Below are 18,530 nucleotides of genomic sequence, written 5' to 3' on the forward strand. Positions count from 1 at the left end.
CACTCAGTGTGACCGATCAGCTCCTTGTTGTTAAAAAAAAAAAAAAGAAAAAAAAAAAAGAAAAAAAAACACCTTATAAAGAAAATGTTTTCTGACAGGTGAGAGCAAGTTTGCTATCCTGAAACTCGCAGCTAAAGGTCAATCCACAGCAAAAGAATGAATAAAATTCCACAACCTTTTGCAAGGAGAGACAGGGGGGGCAATGAGCAGTAACTTCTCCCTCCTGCTCTTTCAGCCTGGCTGGCTTGCATTGAAGGCACTGCAAGTGACCATGTATTGACCTTCAAATACTTCTCAGAGGGAAGTGTATGTTCCCCTCCGAGTGCCCATGCTAGGTGAACTGCCTCCGCCAGCAAATAGTGAAGTTTGTAGTAACTGAAACTGAGGCATTTTTTGCCTGCTAGCTTGGAAGCATCAGACTTCATGCTTTAAAGCATTTTTTTTTTCAGTGTTAGGATGATGAGAAACAAGGAGGAGGCAAAGAAATATATGAAAGAAGACTGTCTTTTTTATATAATATTGTGACTCCAGGAGTTTGTTCTTCAAAAAATAATTGCCTGCTAGTACAAGGTTCTCCATTAAAGTGAAAGATATCATCACTTAGATGATCGCTTCCCAGTGTGCTGTACTTTTGTGGGTATTTTAGCAGTATGCATTATTAAAAAATAACCACTATTCCTATGCTATGCTTGAAAGTAAAGGATGTGAGCTGTCCAGTGGAAAAAAAAGAAAACCAACAGCAGCAATTTTGGTATAAAGCTGAGTCATGACCAAGAGAATCTCTGATGCTATTCAGTCAAAGTTAGTCAATATTCTGGCAGGAATGGGTGTTTAGATACCGTTACACTGGTTCCCTGCTGGAGGTTCCTCTCTCTGCTTGTGCAAGGACAAAAGGCCCCCTCCCACCCTGCTGGTGGCAAGGAGCAGGCTGCTCAATGAAGATGTGGTCCCAGTTCTCACAGCACGTCGAAAGCAGAAGCCCTGTCCCCCATCCCCTCCTCAAGGCCAACAGCTCGCCTGGCAGCTGCAGGAATCATGTTTCGCGGGGATTTAGAGCCAACGTACACGTTCAGCCTTTCATAAATTACCACGTGGCCTTGAGCAATGATGAATTAAGCTAAGGGGAAAAAAAACACCAAAAAACACAAAAGCTCTCCCCGGCTTATTCCTGACTTAGCCTTCCTAGGAGTTAATCAACCTGACAGAAGCTTTGAACCCACACTCCAAATATATAAATCAAACCAGTCAACATTTCCTCATCTTCATCCTCCCCCATCGCCACCATGCTGCTGCTCAGAGCACGGGCAGCACGGTGAGAGGCAGCAGCTCAACAAGTCCTGCTGCTGCGCTTCTCACCTGGGAGCTTGCATTCCTTTCTGCTAATCGCTCCCAAACCGATTACACCTTCGGTTACAAAGGAAGTTGGTGATTTTTTTTCAAATGTTCCTTATGTTCTCTTCACCTCTTTTCACAACAGTGAACTGTTAATACAACAGATGTAGCTTTTAAATCAAAATCGTTTCCTTCCTCTGATGGTAGAGCAGTGAACCATGTGTGCAGTAAGGCACGAAGGAAGCAAACATTTTATCAGAATCCAAGGCGTGCAGGAGCATTGCTGAAGAAACTTATGCAAGTCCGCGCCAGGGATCATGTTACTGAAGCAAAAATCTTTGGCATTTTTACGCTGTATTTTGCCACCTCCAACTGCGTAGCAGACAAAAGGCCAGAAAGAGATAAAGGGGAACAGGTGGGGTGGAATAAAAAGCAAGACTGTTCCATTTGGCACGCTGATGATCAGCTGTTTCACAATGAACCACTGCGCTTTTGGGGGGTATTATTTGATTGCTGTACAAGTGGATGAATTTATACATTTGCTTTCCTACCACTTCCTTTTCTACCGTATCTTTTTGCAGCTATAGTTAGAAATGCAGGTGGTGCTGTGCACATAAGACAAAATAATTCCAAAGGTCATTTTACCGGAACTCAGAACAAGGCCACTGACAGCCATGAGTAGATGCTTTTTTGACACTTTCTATGACACTTACTATGACATTACTTATCAGTTTTTAATATTTTTTTCTAAAAGGAAATGAAAATGAATAAGGTCACCAAAGGCTCTGAAGTACAGTCGAAAATACAGTCTGAAAGTTTTGTAGCATGGAGAGATAATTAGGCAGGCCATCGTTCTGGCAGGTTTGAGATAATGATTGCTTCTGAAATCTCTGTTGTGAAGAGTAAATGAAACAAATTCTCAGATGTTGTTCAGGCCACAATTAAATCCCCAAACAGTATCCATGTAGAGAGAAGGAAGTGGAGGGAAGAAGGGCTTGTACCCATCGCTGATTATCAAATGCTATGCTACTGCAATCTTAGATCACTATCTTACATTTTTAAAATAGGTCACATCACTGTTACAAAGAATGCTGAGGCTTCTTTTAGAATGCAACAGCTTTGCTGAAATATGTTTTTACCATATGTTTTAATTAAAAATGTAGGGTTTTCATCAAAATAGGTTTTGAGAACTGTCACAGGGGTCATTTTATTAAATCATAAGCAGCAAAAACAAGAAACAAAATATCCATGAAAATACAAATTATTTGCATCCAGCATGTTTGAAATTCCCCCTGCTTTTTAATATTTGTTTGGCTGAAATGTTTGCAAGAGGTAACTGTTGTGTTAGGGATTCAACACCCCATTTCTGAAATGTGGCCTGAGAATGTCGCCAAGACTGAAAAAACAAAACAAAACAAAAAATTACTCAAGGGCTGAAGAAACTGCCTTATGGAAAGAGAATGTAAAGAGGTCAGTCATTCTCCTTCGCTTGTCTGCCAAAAGACTGGGAGGTGAATTGACTACTCTGAGTAAGTGCCTTCCTGGGGAGAAAATACTGGTTTTTAAAGAGCTCTTTAATCGAGCAGAGAAAGGCATAACAGGGAATACAGGCCAGATATAATCAAGTTAAAAAATAAGGAATGTTTTCAGCCGAGAGGCAATTAATTACTTAAACTAACAGGGAAAATAGTAGATTTCCTGCTACTGAACTTACTCTCAACTGATGTTTTTTTATCAAGACTGGATTATCAAGAGAAGTTATCAGATAGGGATAATTAGATAGAGATTTTAGGGTTGGTTATAAACAAGAATTTGGATTCAGAAAGCACTCAATGATTTAACGCTCTCTTAGGAATGTCAGTGTTGTGACTCAGTGCATACAGATTTATATCTGAACCTTTTGGGCAAAAAGGCAAGGTAAAACAAGAATCTGCCTGTGAATGTATATACCTATATAAATAAAAAATGTTCAGGCCTTCCTTCTGCATTATCATGTAACAAATCATGTCACAAGCCTATTTTTTTATTTCCTTTATAGACCATATTTAAACTGGGACTCAAGACTGCACACAGGTGTCTTGTACAAGCAAGTATGTGTCTTTCCCTGTGTCAAATAATATTCAGGCTATAGCAGACTTTACACTTGGACATTAACTCTGATGTAGGATTTCAGGCTCTAGCTAACCCATACTCCACAACCCCACCTATTATTGAAGGGTTTTGGAGTCCCTCCAGCACTGCCTGGACTGATAAGTCCCTGTCCCTGTGCCATGACCATCATTGTGTCCCAATTCTAGAGTGGAGCAAAATGGTCAAATGTGCCAACCACCTTCCCCAAACTGGTTCCCACTGAGCAGACACCCAGGCTGCGTGTCAGGATCTCCCCCAGGGATGCGGCAGAGCCAGCATTATCCTAGCCCTTCACATTTATCTGGCCTGACTTTTTAATTGCCGAAAGGCACTGACCCTGATCAGAAAGACTGGTTTTAAAGGGTTGACTGGGGCTGTCCCCCAAAAGACAATGTAATCACAGGCAGTGACACTAAAAGGAGAGATCCTTTAAATTTTAAGTGTCCCCTCTGAACAATTTTGTCTCTGAACAATTGATTTGGTGTCACACATTTGGGTCTTGGGAGGATGAGAGGTATAAACTCCATTTAATACAATCAATAGCAATATTCCCCAACACCACAGAAGCACTGTTGTATTTTGGACCATTATGCGGTGATACAATTGTCAAAATCTATCATTGCTGCTGGTGATAGGGACTCCCTCAGCTGGAGGAAGGCAAATTACTTTTGTGTGAGCACAAAGAGGACAAAAGGAGAAATACCGCTTTGAAGCATTCACCAGTCCATTCTTTACAACCAGATGGAAAGGCTCTGAAAAATATCCCCTCCATTAGTTAACAGTGGTCTCAAAGGATGAGGTTTTAGTTGAATGGCAAAATTATTAATTTTTATAGCATATACATTCCACTAACAAATGAAAAACTTGCCAGAAAAGGAATGTGATATTCTACCTGAGTCGTGGCAATGTTTGTTCCATCGGTGACTTCCACAGTCATATTATATATTGACCTCTGCTCTGCATCCAAGGGCTTTGCAATGACAATAGTGCCCACTCCCTTCTCCGCGTCGAAAGAACTATCGTAATTCCCTCCTAATTGTTGCACAAAAATACAATTAAATTAGCCATCTCTGGAAAATTTCCATCGCAAATGTTCCTATAAGTGGGCATATCTGTTTACTGGCATCCATCTTAATGGCTTGCCTTAGCATACGCAGTACATCTACTGATATTTTTTTGTTCATAACTCATTTATATTTCAAAGCACAGTTTGTATATTGGAAAGCAGATATCATTAAAATGCACTACAAGAAAAAAATCTAGCTGTATATTTAAGTGAACCATAACTGAGTCTATAAAAAGAATGCAATGGCTATAAGCCCATAAGATGTTGCCCTTGCAGTTCGAGTAATGAACAAGCACAATAATCTTTCTGTATAAAAATCATTTTAAGATGGTTTTGTTCCACAAATTTTATTTTCAGGAATTTCTCACTGATGCTTGTGGGTGCGAAGACCACTAAGTGAGTCTAAAAATTACAATTATAATCAATTTTAAAAATGCAAATAGAGATTTTTTATGTTAATTTCAAGGACAATGAAAATTACTGGCAGCAAAGGTCACATTCTACTAGTCTTTTAGGAATTATTTAAATAGATCTGACAGGATACACATCATAAATTCCTTTCCATTAAAAAAACCCTCACAAAGCACTGTTCTGAAACTAATATCCCCTTATCCTGTCACACACTGAATGATGCAGCAGTGAAAAAGCCCTCCTGAGTCTCAGGTAAAAGAAAAAAAAAAGTAAAAGAAAAAAATCTATTAAAAAGTAGGAGAAAGCTATAAATAATTTGAGATTAAAGGGTTACAGGATTTCTCAGCCACAGCTATAGTTTATAAATTAGAACCACTCATTATGTTCAAAAGTAAAGCATACACTCCCTGCTGCTAAGCTGCTTCTTACTCACTCAACTCTAAAGGGAAATTTATTATGAGTTGAGTCTGTAATTTTTGGAGGCTGGGGACAGGGAGAGGTGGAACACAACACTGCTGACAAACGAACTCTTAAGGTATATTCATCACACAGCAATGCAATGCCACTAGCTACAGACTCTGACGATCCAGTTCTGCAAAGTGGTAAAAGGCTTTCAAGTACCACTGGCAATAAAACTTGTGTAAGAGCTGCTGTCTTGGCATTAGATCCACAGGTAGAAAGACATCTCCATTCCACTGACTTAGTTCTTATGCAAAATAAATATATATATATATATTGTAGTTTCTGTATTATCACAAAATGTCTCTCATTTTTGGGCTGGAGACAGAGAAGAGGAGGGGACAGTTTTCCTTGCTCTGCCTTCGAGTCCTGTATCTGCACAGTTTGCTGATCAATAACCATACTTATTCTCAGAAATAGTCATGCATTTAGTGAGAGGAGAAAGGCTTTGGCATTCCAAGAAGATGCAGATTTAGAGGAATAACTGCAGGTGAACAGAATGAAATTGCAGCCCCTAAATACTTTAACACGGAGAAACCTTCACTTCTCTCTCCCTCTTGCTCAAGTTACTGCAAAGGAAGTGTAAGACTAGAAGAAGCACTGCTTTGTCTGTATCTGCCTTGGAAGCCATTCAGGTAGGGTGAGAAGAAAAGGGGAGAAGGAATAAGAGAACAGGTGATCTATGCAAAAGAAAGGCAGAACTGGTGAACTTCTGCCCTTTGAAAAAAATCCAAATACGATTTCAGACGTGACATCAGGCTTCCCTATGCTGAATATATGTATATACATATTTATAGCTCTGAGCCTAACAGATGCTGTTGTGGTTCTCCACGAAAATACTGACACTGGATCTGCAGTGATTTATGGAGCATAGAAACATTGCTTATTCCCTAACCTCCTTCTGCAAGCCCAAATTGCATATTTTTTCTCGATTGATATATATATGTTTAAAATTATTTGACACTAGGAAAGAAAAGTAATTGTCCTTGACATTTAAGCAATACTAAAGTATTTGGACATTGATCATACGTTCAGTTTTTTTATTATTATTATTATTTTTAAAGTTAGTCTGGCAGAAAAAGATGTCATCTCCCAATTAATGTTTTAAATTGATTTACTTGAGAAAAACTGTACCAAGAAAAGTAACGCTGAAAAAGCATCCTTTGAAGAAGAGAGTTTGAGATTCTTGCGAGGAGATCTCTGCTGAAATGAAGCTAGCCTTGGGACAGTAGGCACTTTACAAAGAGAATGTTTCATACTGATAACCATGAAAACAAAATGAAAGCCTATACTTCAAGATGCATAATAACCATCTTAATAAGCAATCAAAAATTATATGCTATCAACTGGCATACATGTCCAAAGAAACCATGCCTTTAAAAATTCCAAGAAGAGAAAATGGAAGGATTAACAATAAATGTTTTAAATGCCCTTCCTCTATTGGCTTATTGCAGGGTTTGGAAGGCACTGTATGTGTGTTGCAAATACCCCAACTTCTTCAAGACACTTTCACAAAATGTGATATATTCTTCCCATAAAATATGAATTGAATAAATCATATGGTATATTTTAATAGACCGTGGTCTACTGTTGGCAATGAAGAACCTGCCAAATGGTTGAACTTCTGGGAATAACCTCTCATCTGGCCTGGGATATTGTGTCCTGCCCCTCATCTAGAGTACTAGAGATGGTCTGGAAATACTTTGTACTGCTCCTCAGCCTTGACACACTCTCAGAACAGAACCTCATATGATGAATTCTTCTGAAGTTACACTGAAGTATAATTATCGAATTAGGCATAAATGCTAAACTGTAAGTCTTAATAAATGTGTAAAGTCTGTGTAAGGCCTGTTTGAAGCCCCCAGAGAAGCACTCAATAGAATTATCTTTGAAAGATGGGTGCTGAAAGGGTATAGACAGAAAGGAGTCGTATAAAAAAAAATCAGGATTTTTCTATTAAAAACTAGTCCAGCTGAACTATTCTGGGAATTGCATGGGAAGCAACTTTCTTCCAAAATGTGCTCACATAGAGGACAGAGGGCTGAGGCTGTAAGAGGTGACAGCTGAGGAGGCGTCAGCGTCACACATTTCTGGAGTACTGAGTATTCTGAGGCCAGTTTTCAAAAGCATGCTGCTGTGTAACTCCAAATTCTTTTGATGCAAGTTTATTTGCATTGCTGTAAACTTCAGCAGTATCAGTTTTACCGATGTTACTATTGACCATTTAACAATTTCTTTGATCACAATCTTAGGATGAAAGCAGACTAAGGATGATGAAATTTCGTTCATCTGTTCAGTTTTATTAATGTGAATTTATATTACTTATTCCATTTTCTAGCACGTGGCACATGCTTTCCTTTTTATTATCTACAGAAACCTGCTTTCAAATACAAGATATGTAGAAGCTGTCATTGCTAATGTGCTTGCAATAGCATTAGGAAAGAAATATTTCAAATGAAGATCAAATGCTGTGAGTTCCTTGGCCACTTTGGGAAAATCAGTGATAAAAAAGGCAAGTTAACTGAACGGGCAAAGTGGCTATTCAGGTTGTCCTAAAAGGCATTTTAACACTGAATGACTTATGAGAAATTGGCTGTTGTTGCCAATACATTGCAGGCTAAGATGTAATACTGATACATCTTCAGTATAGATTAAAGAATTCCCTTAAAATGCCCTGATAAACTGAAACCCTTAGGGTGGGAAAAATCCACATCTAGTTGCAATGTCATCTTTAGGTGAGACTGAATATTGTGTTTGGATGTTTTAAATTAATACAGAAAGTGCTTTGTTTCTCTAATTGACTGTTAAGATTCCCAAAGACAGCCAGCACAGATATTTATGTCTGCACTTCGGACATCTAAAGTGAAATGAGATGATTTCTACCCTTAATTTCTTGAGATTGATCTTTATGCTCTTGCATAAACTGTGGAAGCAGTAAATTTCCATAACTAGGAGATTTTTATGTTATCTGAAAGCACGTTGTCATTTATATAGGATTTTCCAATATAACTGTAGCCAATTCCAGATGTTATCAAACTCAGGACAGCTGCAGAAGCAGCCCCTGGTACAAAGGAGCTTATTTGTTGGTCCTTGCTACAGCTTCATGACTGCTTTCCAGCGCAGCCCTTATTCTCAATTTGGGAGATGCTATGTAGCATGTGTAAGAAGGAGGTGTCAGGGAATTGAACCTGAACACCTCTGATTCAACAGCCTATCAGTTGTGTTCGTGGTTTAGAGTAGTGTTGATTACATTTTTATGACTGAATCTGGAGTGTCACCTTGTTTCTTAGCTCATTTCTGGGCTTCATAATCACTATCAGCTTATTTTTCTTCTGAGAAAAAAGTCCTTCATGCTAGAAAAAAAATAATTTTCCTTTTATAAAAAGAGATGGTTAAGGAAAAAAAAAAGGCATTGAATCTTACATGACTAAAAGGAGGGGATCTTCTGATGTCAAGCTTACCACACATTTGGTGCAATTTGGTCAAGGAAAGCTTCCTGAACTGTTAAAAGGGATTTCTAGACATCAACTAGCAAATTTGTGTAAGGAAAGATACAGTGCAGCTACCACTATACCCTTTTTGAATTCAAGAAAAAAAAAATCATTTTCATGCATATTCTGCTTGCATTTTGATTATTATATTTGCTGCAAGCGATGAAGGTTATTTTGTAGTGCTTGTCCTAGATGGAGTTTATTTTTGGTAGGAGGCTGAGCCTCTTTATGTTCCTATCAGCTGCTGATATGCTGTTTTAGACAGGATTATCCTGCTGTGAGAAATCATTTCCTCCTCTGAGAAGAAAACATGTCAGCAAACCTGGAGGAGTTGTAGGCAAATGAGTCCCATCTGAGGCCTTTCTCCTTTTTTTCCAGTGGAATGATCAAGAAGAGTGGGATTGAATATACACCTGAGAAATGTCTGATAACTGTGGAGATTCTGAATTGTTGGGTCTTAGATGCCAAGATGAATCACTCTGAATTCTGGAGGAGGACATCCCCAAACCAAGACTCTTCCTTCACTGGCAGATATCAAAGAACGTACAAGCTAAGGTATATGTTCAAATGTAAAAAAGCCAGGATGTATCACAATCTTCACACAAGTCTCATTTGGCTTAACATGACGGAAGAGTGGAGGAGAAGAGAGATACAGGAGACGACCTAATTTAGAGAATAGTGTTCTGGGACAACTTTTCTCAGAGCAGAAAGGATTCTTACTTGTCTTGCCCCAAAGTAAACTAACAACACTGAGGACACTGATGATAAAGTGGGTCTCTATTGCTACAATTCTCACGTTGATCAGAGAAGAGACTCAGAGGAAAATACAGAAAGCAAATTCACCCTGACTCTCACGGACAAGTCTGAAGTGCCTCTAGGATTTCCAGGAAAAGAACCAATGGCCAAATTTCAAATATTTCCATTTCCAAAAGATAGGAAATAAACTTAATGATTGCCTTAAGAAATACTCATTTGACTACAGACTTTTGTTAATCATAACATAATACATATTAGTAACATAACATGCAAAGATTTATTGTCTTACATACTATATCACACTAAGAAGAAGAAAATACTGCAGAGTTTAAGTTTTCAGAAAGATAAAACTATTGCAAGGAGAGTCAAAGCTCTGGGTTTGCTGCTAAGAAGCCGAAGGTAAGGGCAAAAAAGCAGAAAATAAATCAGAAGGTATATTAGCTAGTTCTCACAGAATATAATTGAAAGGAGGCTAGGGAGGTACATGTTTTTGATGTTAATGAAAATTTGCAGAACTGTGAATTATATGGACTATTAATTAAAATTAATAGATCTTAAAATTATTGCCATTTAAGCACCCTTGATAAAAAAGTCCAGATGTACTTTAAAAATTTGGCTGTTTTATTAAGGCATGGGCTGGGAAAGATAGAGCGAGGCCTACTTGGAGAATCAGAGAGATGTTGTGCAACATGCTACTTAAGCAAAAACTAGCACCATGCAGCTTAGCTCCAGTGGTCAAAGTAACCATCACGCCATTTCCACCACTAACAAAGGAAGAAAGAGACAGAGGGCTCAATTTACCTGGGAGAAATAAAGATGTCATGATTTATCTTGGAACTTCTTTTAAAATTAGATATTTTTTTTTTTTGAAATGACTGAATAAATTTAACATAACTGAAACAACCTGCATTCATGTCTTTTGCATTGTGTGATCTGCATGAACTGAGAATGGCATTGAATGCATTCTGAAAACAGAAAACTGTAGTGACATCGCAACCATTCCCAATTAAACAACAAAATAACCAACCAGTCCTGTTTGTCTCTAGTCTCCCTGTCTGCAAGGCACCATTCCCTATCTTAGAGGTGATTAGCTGAAGAATAAGCAGTTATTTAAGATGCATACAATGTAGGTGCAAATTAGATGCTGAAGTTAGGCAAACAGCATCCTAGAAAGCCTAATCTTCAGCCACCCTTCCCCCCTTCTTTAGCTTGGGGAAAGTGCACGTTATGCATTAAAAAAGAGGTCCTCTGGAATTCCAATGCCCATTTAGTTTGAAAAGGTCATAAACATAAAGGTCAAGCTGCAAACTCTGTATTAAACCATGCCTCTACATAAGCCTTCAGGGCTTTTGTTGACATTACTGTGAACTGTGCACAGAGGTCCAAAATCACAAAATACCAGACGGAGTAGGATCAGGTCTAGGTTTTACAACAGCATAGAAACTCTCTCTTGCATCAGCAGTCCTGTACAGCTTTCCATTTCCTAGAACTAACTTCTACTAATAACCTATGTCTTTCACCAGGCTTTTCAGCCCTAGACACCACTGTTAGAATCATAGCATCACAGAACGGTTTGGGCTGGAAGGGACCTTAAAGCCCATGCAGTTCCAGCCCCCTGCCATGGGCAGGGACACCTCCCACCACACCAGGTTGCCCAAAGCCTCATCCAGCCTGGCCTTGAACACCTCCAGGGATGGGGCATCCACAGCTTCTCTGGACAGCCTGTGCCAGGGCCTCACCACCCTCTCAGTGAAGAATTCCCAGTGTTCCTCCAAAAGGAAAGTATTGATATGTCTTTTTTTTTTTTTTTTTTTTTTTTTTTTTATACAGGATGATATTGCAGAACAAGAAGAATAAGTGTTCTTGATACTGACACTGACTAAAGGCAGCAAAGACAATCTAAACATGAAACACTATCTATAACCCTCTCAGGGTGGACTTTGTCTTTGCAGCCTGTATGCAGAGCATCTGAACAACAAAGTCTTCTGCATGCCTGGGATTGCTGGCTATTCGTATTGCAGAAATGGAGGCTGTTGCTAGCGCTGTTGTTAATAACAGTAGTAATATTTAATGACAACATTCATGTGGCAACAGTACTGAACTGGGTGGTCAGGGTCATCGATTTCTCATTAAGTCTAGGGGAGCTCTGTCTCCGTGACCCTGTACATCGTGCAGCATCAGGAGCTATAGCCTATAAGGAAACCATTAGCATTGTTTGAATAGCCAAAATCTAATCCATTTGAAGTATTTTAGCCATAAAGGTCACATTAAGTGACAAATTAAACACTTAAATTTCATTATGTTCTTCCCATCACCTCTGTTTGTGAGGCAAACGTGAAATATTATTATAAAGTGTTGCTAGATTGCAAATGAGTCTAACAATGTAAAAGAAAGCAGCTGAAGAACGGGGGCTTCTCTCAGTGCTTAACACAGGCAGCATTTTAATGAGTTGGTGAATTCACCAAGGAAAAGACCAAAAGGCTGTGAAGGGCAGAGGAGTCCAGCAAAAGGTTCAAATGGGAAAAAAGTGTCAATAATATCAATAAAGATGGATTTCTCCTGGGACGAAAGTTAGGGTCAGTGAGGAAGAAAAAGGGAATGTAAACATTAGCTAATAAATTGCTTGCAGCATACTGAAACAGCCAAGGGAATGGGAGGGAAACAGTAGGAAACATATGCTGTCCTTCCCCAGAGGCTAGCAGGAACCCCGGAACATGATAATAGCTTTGGGTTTAATTTTAATGCTGTTGGCACCAGAAACCTTGCTACAAATTCAAAGAGGAAATGCAGCTGCTTCTGCCTTTCATCTGCACAAATTGGCAATAAAAGGTGGATGAAAATGACTCTGACAGACCCTTTCTCTTGTGGTCCTCGCCCTTCCTGTTGGCTAAACCCATCCACAAATAGCTATGCTGAAATGGAAGCCGGGCTCAATCCCTGCAAATAAAGACTGCTGATGCACCCTTTCCACTAAGTCTGTGGCAAAGGCCTTTGTTTCTCTAATCTTTCATATAGTATTTGCTTTATAACCCTTCATTTAAATAACACCACTTTGTGCAGACAGTGTTTGACATCCCAGGATACACAAACATTACCTACAAGTATCTGCAAATATTAAATACCACTGTAACTTTGCAAGGGTCATTGTGCTGCTGGAGGAAGTCTCGATTTGGAAATCTTTTATTTTAAATGACATAACTGAATTAGCAGTAGAAGCAAGGAAACAATGCTTAGAAACATGGATTCCTGTTTCTCCACTGCAACCAAGTGAGACCTTCTATTCCCTGTCTTTCTGGCAACTACATCCTTAACCGCATTTCCCTGGGATTTTAATACTTCTATGGCTTTTCCTCTGCTTTGCTAAGTATACTTCTCCCTCCCTATTTTTGTAAGCAATTTTATGTGAGGCAATTTTGTGGTTGAAATCTCACATCAAAACACATTTCTCTTTTTCAGCTTGCATTCAAGACAAACTTTTGGTGGCTCCATTTGTAACCCATATGTTGATGCATCCCATTCTGTTTCACAGTTAAACGGATGGCACTGGACTGTGAAAAGTTTGAATTAATTATTTGTGATAAACTGTGGAAAATCCGTGAATAAAATGATAATAATTGGACACAAATACGGTAAAAGCTGTCATAGAAAGAAACGCAGCACATCCATGTGTCGCATTGCATCCTGTCACAGGCACTTACGAAAGATGTAATATAAATTGTCTCAAAGAACTTGCAAAAATAAAAGGCAGCCTGGATAGTTGTATTTTAGCAAATGTGTTTGCACTAAGGGTACCTTCTGTTGAACAGTTCTGCCCACAAGCTGTCTGTAGAATATAGAACATCTCTCGAGCATGCTTGCCACCTTGAAGCAGGGCAGTCGGAAGCAGAAAAAAAAGAACAGAATGCAGAAAAAAAGGTGAAGAAAGAGAGAAATGAGGGACAGCAAGTCTAAGTACCATAAATACATTTAGAAATGAGATTAGCAAAGTATGACAATAGAATTTAAATGACAGACAACATTAAGATTGCAGTAAATAACATACTATGAAAAAAAACAATTCAGCCATACAGCGCTTTTTTCAGCTTAGCTAAGGAGTCATAACAAAAGCAGGAATATTATTATTATTGTTATTGCTATATATAAATAGCATTTCCATTTCAGCATTACAAAAGTGGTTTTAATTTTGGGGAGACAGTTCACGGTTAGTTGTCTTGCTCTCAAAACCACATAGTCATACACTTTGCTTCTGAAGCTTCTTCCCATTGCCACTGGCTCCCAACTTACCGACAATATCAAACCAGAGAGGGATGTTAGATGGCTGCACGGAGACCACCCCAACGATTTCCGTCACTTTATCACTTTCCATGACGGTGAAGTTGTAAAAGGGTTCATCAAAAGTGAGCGGCACTGGCGAGGGCGCAGGTTTTTTTATCCACTCGATGTGGAGGCGTGCAGTTGAAGATTTTTGGGGCCGGCCATTGTCCACTGCCTTTATCTGGTGGGTGTAAAGAAAACAGGACCCAGACTGAGCATCCCAGCTTGGCAGTTCAGACCTAATTCTATCACAAGAAGACACCTTTTTGGAAAACGGACTTTTAATCTTTATGTAAAATCCCAGGAAAAAAAGAGGGATTTAAGCACTTCACTGTTACTCATTTTTTCCATTACAGTTTAACTCTTCTTTGAAAAGACTGATTTAAAACTGAAATATTTTGACTTAGAACTGCTGATGTAAGGCCTCCTGGAGATGTGCTCCATACATAGATCTCTGTCTCCAGAGCCAACTTCCCTCTCCGATGACATCTTCGAAGCAGTTCCCTCTTGCAGCAAAGGTGGAAGTCCCTGTGTTTTAAGCCATGCACTTAAGAACACATGCTCACCCAGACCATGTTTGATTGCTTTCGTCATCTGTATTACAGATAAGATTGGTATTCCTTATATTACTTTCATTAGTATTTATAATTGAGTTAACTATGTTTCAGATCATTTCCCCCATTTTCCAAAACAAATATAACTTAAAATTTTGCCACATCTATTTTCCTTGTTTTCGTTTCTCAGTAGTGTTCATTAGTGCTGCCCAGTTTGGTTCTAATTCTTTATTTTATAATATATACTAGAGTGATGGATAGACTCGATATTTGCCTGCCATGCTTTATGGTTTTAGGACAGAAAAGACAAGATGACCAGTGACAAACACTAGAGATAAGACACGGGAGAATGTAGGTTACAAAATGGGTGCTTCATTGAATAACATCAATGCCCTGGGAGCACGAGGGATTTTTCTTTTAAAACATAAGTAAATGCTTCTGGCTATATAGGACTACTGGCGTACAAAAATGCTGTTACTATGCCTGTTAAAATAGGAAATATTTTCCTGAAATACCATACCCTATTTCTTTCTCTGGAAATGTGTTAAGTGGGTTTGGTGCTAGCGCTCATCACCCTGCTCGGCTCAGGCTGGCAGGCCCTTAGGGGAAAGAAGCTGAGTAGAAGACCTTCAGCTGCTACATTACAAAAGGGGGCAGATCCCAGACGTGCCCCCCACCTCTGCACAGTGAAAAGCATTCACTCAAAGGGTGCTGGCCTCTGATTACTGGGTATCGCTCAATATTTTGGTATTTATGCTTTTGTTTTCTTGTCACAATTTTCAACCCTATGAAAGTATCTCAACAGAGACTTATTATAAATGTAAAATAGAATGTAAATGACATTGCTTCCTTTACTACGGGCCTCACTGTGGACCTCTGACAATTTTCTGTCTATTATTTTGTACATTTTTGGTGAACTCCTCCAATACAACTGTAGCTTGTTGCTGTAGATGAAGATTACACATGCAAGCTCTGTCTTTCTTCATACCAACAACACCATCTTGTCTCCTTTCTGTCTTTGGCCATGTTTACATAGTTTGAGTTTTGGCAGAATAATTTTGACAGAGATTACTTTTAACTGAAATTGCTGCCACACTTAAATCCTTTAATGCACCAAGAAAGGTACTATTACATACAGTATACAGTACTTCCCTTCCCTGAAGCTTCCAGATTTGGACATTGTAAGGACCTTTGCATGAGGGCAAGCAGTTATGTCCACACAGAAGTTGTATATCCATTTGTAGCCCAGTTCAACATGACATAATTTTGTAAGCAGACAAGCCCACGGTCTTCAGTTTTGTGCATTTAAGGGAATGACTTACGTCAACAATCTGCAAGCTAATTCTGAGCAGTCAGAATAATTCAGTATATGTAACAGCATGAACACTCTCAAACTCAATTGCTTGTTTGTAGCTATATGTGTACATCAGATTTTTTAATACATTCAGACCTAATCTATGACTTTATATATAGGTCACAGATTTAACACAGTCATGTATCACTCTTTATACAACAGTCTGTTCTTTTTAAAAAAAGTCACATCATGGGTTTATATATTGACGGAAGAGTACTTACTGTTAATATGTCATAACTCCCTGCTGTGAACTGCTTTCTAGAAGAAACCATCCCTGTTTTGGGATCAATAAAAAATTTCCCATCCTCATTTCCATCCACAATGCTGTATGAGATTTCTGCATTAGGGCCTTCATCTTTGTCGAAAGCAAAAGCTCTGTAGATTGGCTCCCCTCTTTTCTTACGATCCCTCTCTGGCAATTTGATCTGATAGACTTTCTCCGGAAACTGTGGTTTGTTATCATTCTCATCCAGAACCTGGACCACCACCCAAACTGAGGACTGCTTGGGAGATGTGCCCCCATCCGAGACAGTTACCTGAAAAACAACAGCAGCACAGGTATTATTCTGAATGGGTAAAGCAGAACTTTATAAATGGGCATCGTGAAACATGAGGGAACGCCCCTCCTTCCCTAGACCTAACCTGTAGTTTACAAGGTCTTCTGTGTGATAAGTACTTCTACCCAAGATATCCTCACTACAAGCATGCTGACTGCGTATCTGTAATACGCCCAGAATGGCGAATAAAGGAATCAGGAAAATTTTTCCTTTTGAGATGAATCTATAACAGGTAAGCTGTGGAGGAGGAACCCATTCCTCAAAACAGCAAATCCTTTTATCTCAAACTTGGCAAGACTTTATCTCAGAAGAAGAGTGAACTGGAATTAAGCCATAAGCAGTATATCTACTTTTTTCCAAACATATTTTAAAATTTCTTCAGTCACACAATGAAGAATTTCTTCTATATCTTAAAAGAATCTCTGTCATTTTTTCCCATTAATTATTTGGAATTTCTTAAACAATGACAGGATTTTCTGTCGGTTCTTTTCATTCATTACCTGGGATTTGACAGCTCATTAATTCCAAAACTACTTTAGATGACTGTAAGAAGCACAGAAAGGCATGTAGTAAAAAAAAGTCTGCTGCACACTATGCTGGCACATATACTTAAAAAAATCTTTGAGACAAAAGTTAGTTAGTAATTTAGCTGCAACTTAAACAGAATTACTAATACTTTACAGTCTGAAACACTGTGAAAAAGAGATGATCCAAGTTCAACAAACACTCAAGAGGTTCAATAATATGCATTTAAAATGCAATCAATATGTTTCAAACTTCTCCCTAAAATTTTTGATTGCATTTCCTAAAGATAAAGAAACAAAATAGAACGTTTTTTCTGTTTGCATGTAAGAAGTTCAGATTTCACTTTCAGCTACGTATGCTAACATGGGAAATCCCACAGTAGCAATTTTTTGTGATAGCAAGCCAAGACATTTCGTGCAGTTGTCTGGCCTGTCCTTGCACATTGATTGCTTTGCTGGTTAACTACTCGGTGCTTTATTTCACCTTAAATGTTTCTGTGCTCCCTTACAATAATATACTCCTGATGTCCAATCCTGAGGCAAAGCAAACATTTTCTAGGAATCCTGTCCCATGCTGTTGTTCTCGCCTTGCAACAAGGTATCTAAACTTACAGTAACCTTGATTTAGTACTGAGATCAGCAGAAAAATAACATTTTCAAAGAGAAAAGCAAAACACTGTTTCCATTTCCTGTTTTTAACTATACTTTCAAAAACTGATACATTAGAAGCGATTAAAGCCTTAAGGACTTAAATCCCTTATTTACAGATAAATAAATGGTGTGGCAATATACAGTGGCAACATAAACTCCCCCAAATCAGCCTGAAACTTATTTGGAGAGCACAGCCTGTTCCCCCAGAGACTTATAACGGCCTCTCTCTCCTAAGACTGCCACCAGGGTTGGCAATTAGCACCTGCTGGGATGGCCAACTCATGATCGGGAGCTGAGATCCAGTCGGGATTGTCCTCAACACGCCTGCCACCAATATGCCACCTGTCAGCAAGGGGGCAGTGGGTGCTGGTGGCTTGTGGGGAGAGCACCCATAGCTCGTGGCTGCTGCACTCAACCATCCAGATCCCACTCGACACACTTTCCAAAATGGCGTTTATCCCACCAAAAGGCAGCACACGTGGCTGCGGATCTGCCTTTCCACCCAGAGAAAGCAATGCCACCGGGGAGCTCAGCCATTCTGCTTTAATGCTCCGGGACAACTTCAGAATTTTTTCAGCAAGCAAAAAGCCAATTCTGCCAATATTCCCCCTTCCTATTACAGGCTTTGAGCAATGAATAACTTTTGACCCACTTTTAAGGCTGATCCCCTCTATTTTTGTTCTGCTTTGGCAGAATTGGCTGAGCCCTCAGAAAAAACACAGGTTAACAAAGAAAACCCTCTTTCGGGATTTCTGCTGACTCTACAGACAAAGTAATCAATGATACTGGGCAGTACAGGAAGGCTGTAGTACACAGAAACAAAAGGAGACACACTTATTTAAATGTTGAACAAGAATACAAAAAAATATGTATTTTTGGTGGGGCTAATGCTTTTAATGCATAGAAAATACAATTAAGACTCAGGAAACTG

The 18,530-nt window shown here is 39.0% G+C and overlaps 1 protein-coding gene across 12 annotated transcripts in view; it reads right to left on the reverse strand.

Annotated features, from left to right (window-relative positions):
- Positions 1-18,530, reverse strand: part of FAT3 (FAT atypical cadherin 3) — a 415,442-nt gene that overhangs the window by 92,109 nt on the left and 304,803 nt on the right. For 8 of the 12 annotated variants that reach the window (XM_040544267.1, XM_040544265.1, XM_040544272.1 and 5 more), the window contains 4 exons: positions 16,089-16,403; positions 13,930-14,140; positions 13,438-13,506; positions 4,355-4,494 (listed from right to left, as the gene is read on the reverse strand). In XM_040544267.1, coding sequence (XP_040400201.1) covers positions 4,355-4,494; positions 13,438-13,506; positions 13,930-14,140; positions 16,089-16,403 — 735 coding nt within the window. The remainder of the gene's footprint in view (positions 1-4,354; positions 4,495-13,437; positions 13,507-13,929; positions 14,141-16,088; positions 16,404-18,530) is intronic. The other 4 variants (XM_040544270.1, XM_040544273.1, XM_040544269.1 and 1 more) reach the window with 2 other exon arrangements.

Source organism: Cygnus olor, chromosome 1, assembly GCF_009769625.2.
Source record: "Cygnus olor isolate bCygOlo1 chromosome 1, bCygOlo1.pri.v2, whole genome shotgun sequence".
Taxonomy (NCBI): domain Eukaryota; kingdom Metazoa; phylum Chordata; class Aves; order Anseriformes; family Anatidae; genus Cygnus; species Cygnus olor.